A 4,976-nucleotide genomic window follows, 5' to 3' on the forward strand; every position below is an offset into this window, starting at 1 on the left:
GAGGTTGTTATACTATCATATACATATATGGTGTCAGGACAAATAATGACGCCGGCACCTGCCCCCAACCCCATTACTAATAAAGTAGTGCATTGTTTAAACTACATGCATAACTACTTCACTCAGTTCGACTGAAACTAAGAAGGTATTGAAGAAGATGAGTTTTTATCGTTGTTCACTTTAGAATTTATATCCTCTTGATGCAAAATAAAGTCTCGATTTAATATATCTCAAAGAGTAAAGAATGTATAATAATTAAGCAATTGCGTGTTTAACAAATTACGTCACTTACGAAACGTTGGTGCTACGTAATCATGTTCAACTGGTGACGAACTTTCTTGGTCCACTGCTAAAATAGTAATCAGGTTTTTGTATTGCAACATATATATATATGACTATATACAATCATACAATCATATTGAATCATCTTGATACAATAGAACAAGAAGGTTTGAGGGAAACATCTTCATTTGAATCATGTCTGACTCTTCAGCTGTGAGTGTACATAATATAGTGTATATCCTAGGAAAACTGATATTAAAATATTATATTATCACCCTCCAAAATAATAGTGACTTCAAATAACTGCAAATTAAGGCAAGGCTATGGGTAAATAAGTGAGAAAAGACACCTCTCATATTTGCACCACGTTATATTAAAAGACTGAAATATAAAATTTACCCCACCAATTCTGATTGCCATACCAAATTATCAACCAAATGTGTTTACTCTCAATAAAACTATGGATGCTAACGATGTCAATGCTATTACATAGCCCTTACGAAGTAATTTCACATAAAATGAAGGACGAAATTAAAGAACATGGTTACAGAACAGGCACACATACACGTACTTTCTGTTTTGTTTTTTTCTTCCATCGGGATTCCCGGTTGTTCGCGTTCGTTGTCGTGGATACCTGCTGCCTCATCAAAGTGATCCTCGTCAACAATCTCGCGATGGTCATTTCGAGTCCAGTATGTCGTTCTCACCAACTGCAAGCAACACAAAAGACAAAGATTTTTAGCTTACTAGACGAGACATTTTTTATTTTATTTTTAGAAAGTTTTTTAGTTGAATGTTACCAGCTGGAGCTAACCATCATCTGCAAAATATCCTTCACATGGTTCATACCAGCAGAAATATTAGTAATACGTTACTCGACAGGCAATTGCGCATGCATTTGTGATAGAATTTCACTGCATTCTGTGAAGGATTGAGCTTCTCAGTGTAATGTGAACTCCATGGGTGAATAATGACAAATGACATTTGACATTTGACAAATGACATTTGACATTTGACAAATGACATAATGACATTTGTCATTTGTCACCCCTGGTTCTACCAAATGGCCACACCAAAAAACTATGATGCGCACATGTTTTGCTGGAAGTGGTGAGGTCAGTAAGCTGACGATGACTGCTGTGGTGATGGTCAGCCAGAACAAGATCAGTGCAAAGTACATGTAGTGCACATTCTTCACAAACGCAGGGCGTGGGTCGCCATCGGTCCACTTTTCCATACATGTCGGAACTTTGTAGTAGAAGTCTATGATCATGCGTGTAATTCCAACAACGAACCCAACCAGGAGCCCATAGAAGCACCCCTGACAAAAATAAATAATGGTTATTCCTCTTCCAACATTATATATATATATATATATATATATATATGTATGTATATATAAACTGTATCAGTAAACTAATATCAGAAGTAAAATAAGGACAGTTGTCATTTTATTCCTGCTAATAATAATAATTTAAATGTAGTATTGATAAATTAATTCATTGATAATTTAGACGTAGTATATGTATTGGCATGTGTCGTGGACATGAAGGCAGGCACAGACACTCTGGGTGCCACTCTATCTCTAACTCTGTTTGCTGTATAGACTGTAGATTTCATGCAAGTACGGAGATCGTACGATAGCAAAAAAAGCTACAAGCTCAGTTCTACCTTTTCATTCATCCGCTTCCATATAATTGCCAGAGAGTAAGCGGCAGCGATGGGTGGTGCGAGGTATGCAGCAACTGTTTGTATGTAGTGGTACAGTTCACCTCCCTGCATGGTCTGAATGACTGGCACCCAGACAACACTGATCGCTGTCATGAGAAGCACAAACAGCCTAAAATGCACAGATAAAATCAAACTCATTATAAAATTACATAGTAGTTAAGGTATTTCTGAGACCCTGAAACACCGTCCTCGGAAGAAACAGACCATTTCACTCTTTCAGTAAGAAATTCAATCGATTTCTAATAAGTCTAATGAGACATATCTCAAACACCCACACACGCGCAGTATTACTGTTACATAATTTTGGAAGGAAAAACATTCCAGGTATACAGTTTACAACGGATAGGTCACACAAAATCAGCTGACTCCAATAGGTAATTAAGTAGGTCATGCTAGACGATCATTTCCCCTTGGAAATAACATAACTAAAATACGAATATTCTGTCATAAACTTTCAACATGAAAAGGAGCAATATTTCACGAAATATGTAACATTGCGATAAACAACCTAAAAACAAGCCCTCATTTCCCATTGCCACCATAAGTAGCAGTCTGTATACTTTCACTATTTGCCTGTCCCTTCGTACGAGACACCAGTGTCTTTAAATAAAATAAGAGAGCACAACATTTACTCACCTGCCAACAATCATCAGCTCTTTCACAGACGCCTTCTTACGGATGTGCGTGTAGATATCGATGGTGAACAGAGTGCTGCTGCTGTTGAAGATTGATGTCAAGTCACTGATAAGAGCCGCCAACATCACCGCCACCATCACACCTCTCGCACCTTGCGATAAGAATATTAGCTATAGCTAACGCTGAGAGTGTCTACGTCTCCCAGGGTACTGCCGGAACGTACCCTGGTATCAGAGCGTATAAATCAACGTGATTTATATGCTCTGCTGGTACTATCTAATATGCCGGACCGTACTTCGCCTACTCCACTAACGAGTCTAGGGAGTCGCCTACGCCTACTCCCTAACCCTAACCCTAACCATATCAGATAGTTACCAGGAAATGGGTTTCAAAACTTTAAATTGTATATTTAAGATTTCTACTCACAGGCAACCATAACATCATGCGGCCTGCCAGGAAATATCCACTCACGGTGCCACGATTGGATCGCAACATGGACTGCAACGGCAGGGAGATTCACAGTGTAAGCGTATGGCTGATAGGTTTAGGTAGAACAGACTTGGGAACTACGAAAAATAACAGGCTATGTGTAGGTATAGTGTTTAACTAGGTTTTATATCGAAATTCCCACGATAATTCAATCCAAGCACCAGTTCATTAATTTCCCTAGCAATGAAGAGTTTCCCCCATATATTTAGATCAGGACACAATTCTTATTTAATCTGGTGTACCACCGCTATATCTACGATTCTCAAACTTTCTTTCCGAGATCACATGTGAATCTAATTATAGTTAAAATATGCAAAGTTTAAAGAGTGAATGTATAGATAAATGAATGAGTGCATAGAATAGATGAATGAATGAATTAGTGAAGTTTCTTTTTGGTACCCCAAACCCCTGTCTGACGGCTTCATAACCCTGTTTTCGTTGTTATTGCAGTAATACAAATTTGGTATATTATGAATTAAGGTTTGCAATATAAAATGCGACAGAAGAAGAATTACGACAAATTACAATGTATTTCCACCAAAAAATACTTCATCAATAGCTGAACATACCAACACGCCAGCTCCAATGACAAGTCCGAAGTATATAACAATCACTATTATATCCAACGTATCCAATTCCCCTCTCGCCTCGGGTGCTATAGATACAGCCGTCATCGTCCTATCAGACGTTCCTCACATCGAATGACTAAATAACCGCTTAACAACTAAAATCTTATAGCATCCACGCATCATATACGCTAACTGACATGACACATACGAGTTCCAAGTTCAAAGGTGTTTACAAGGTAAACATTGTCACCTGACGCAGATAGGCGTTATTTATTTGGCCAACATATATACTGTCTACGTCTACTGCTTGGAAGCAGCTCAAGGAATTGCCAGGAATTTTTTGACAGCGCAAAATGATGCATGTCACCGAGACGATTTCATACGGGAGTGCACGAAACTGAGTACATTGCAAAGAAGATGCGAGTACATGATGTTTTGAGAAGTCTGATGAACGAAACGACATTGTCAACTGTAGATGTACCAAAATGTGTCAGATTTGTGAAACGTAGATTTGGCCACAATGAGCCACGTTCCTACACTTGATCAACGGCTGAGCAAAAGCACTAAAAATGCTACCATGTCTGTAGACCAATACTAGAACACACATAAATATCTGATCACACGAAGAAGAGGGAGAAGAAAAGAAGAAGAAGAATGAGGAAGCAGAAGATGAAGAAGATGAAGAAGAAGAAGAAGAAGAAGAAGAAGAAGAAGAAGGAAGAAGAAGAAGAAGAAGAAGAAGAAGAAGAAGAAGAAGAAAAAGAAAAGGGAGAGGTATTCCGGTACAAATACTCAATATAAAAAGTGACCAGGCATGATAATGCTAAATACAAACGCAAAGCTCTTCTCATCCTACACTGGAAGACGAAAACACAATCTTCACAATATGAGTATTTGTTAAAGTGACAACAACGTGGCAAACGTGGCAACACAGATTAAACATATAACCACTTTTGCGATAACTATGACATCAGAAAATGTCGATATTAAAATCGACTCAGATTCTTGTTTTAAACATGCAAGATAAAATAATAAACCCTACTTAGTTTAACCATATATCTATATGATTGTATTGTACCTCAGAGATTCTAGTTTTTACAATGAGAAAAAAAATATAAAGCTCTACTGGTATAACCATATTATATATGTATATCATGTATGTGTACTTATAACATGCAGGGACGACTATGGTATAATAAAATGTGCGTATTCCTCAAACTTACATAATATGTGCATATAATACAGTAAAACATGGGTACAATAATAACC

The 4,976-nt window shown here is 37.6% G+C and overlaps 1 protein-coding gene across 1 annotated transcript in view; it reads right to left on the reverse strand.

Annotated features, from left to right (window-relative positions):
- Nucleotides 1-284: 284 nt before the first annotated feature.
- LOC106815569 (sodium/myo-inositol cotransporter-like) overlaps nucleotides 285-4,976 on the reverse strand; it is an 18,355-nt gene continuing 13,663 nt past the window's right edge. Inside the window, exons 12-16 of the mRNA XM_014820039.1 lie at nucleotides 2,650-2,800; nucleotides 1,954-2,122; nucleotides 1,376-1,603; nucleotides 854-992; nucleotides 285-349 (exon numbers count right to left, since the gene is read on the reverse strand). Coding sequence (XP_014675525.1) covers nucleotides 285-349; nucleotides 854-992; nucleotides 1,376-1,603; nucleotides 1,954-2,122; nucleotides 2,650-2,800 — 752 coding nt within the window. The remainder of the gene's footprint in view (nucleotides 350-853; nucleotides 993-1,375; nucleotides 1,604-1,953; nucleotides 2,123-2,649; nucleotides 2,801-4,976) is intronic.

The sequence above is a fragment of the Priapulus caudatus genome, unplaced genomic scaffold, assembly GCF_000485595.1.
Source record: "Priapulus caudatus unplaced genomic scaffold, Priapulus_caudatus-5.0.1 Scaffold1150, whole genome shotgun sequence".
NCBI classification, from domain to species: domain Eukaryota; kingdom Metazoa; phylum Priapulida; class Priapulimorpha; order Priapulimorphida; family Priapulidae; genus Priapulus; species Priapulus caudatus.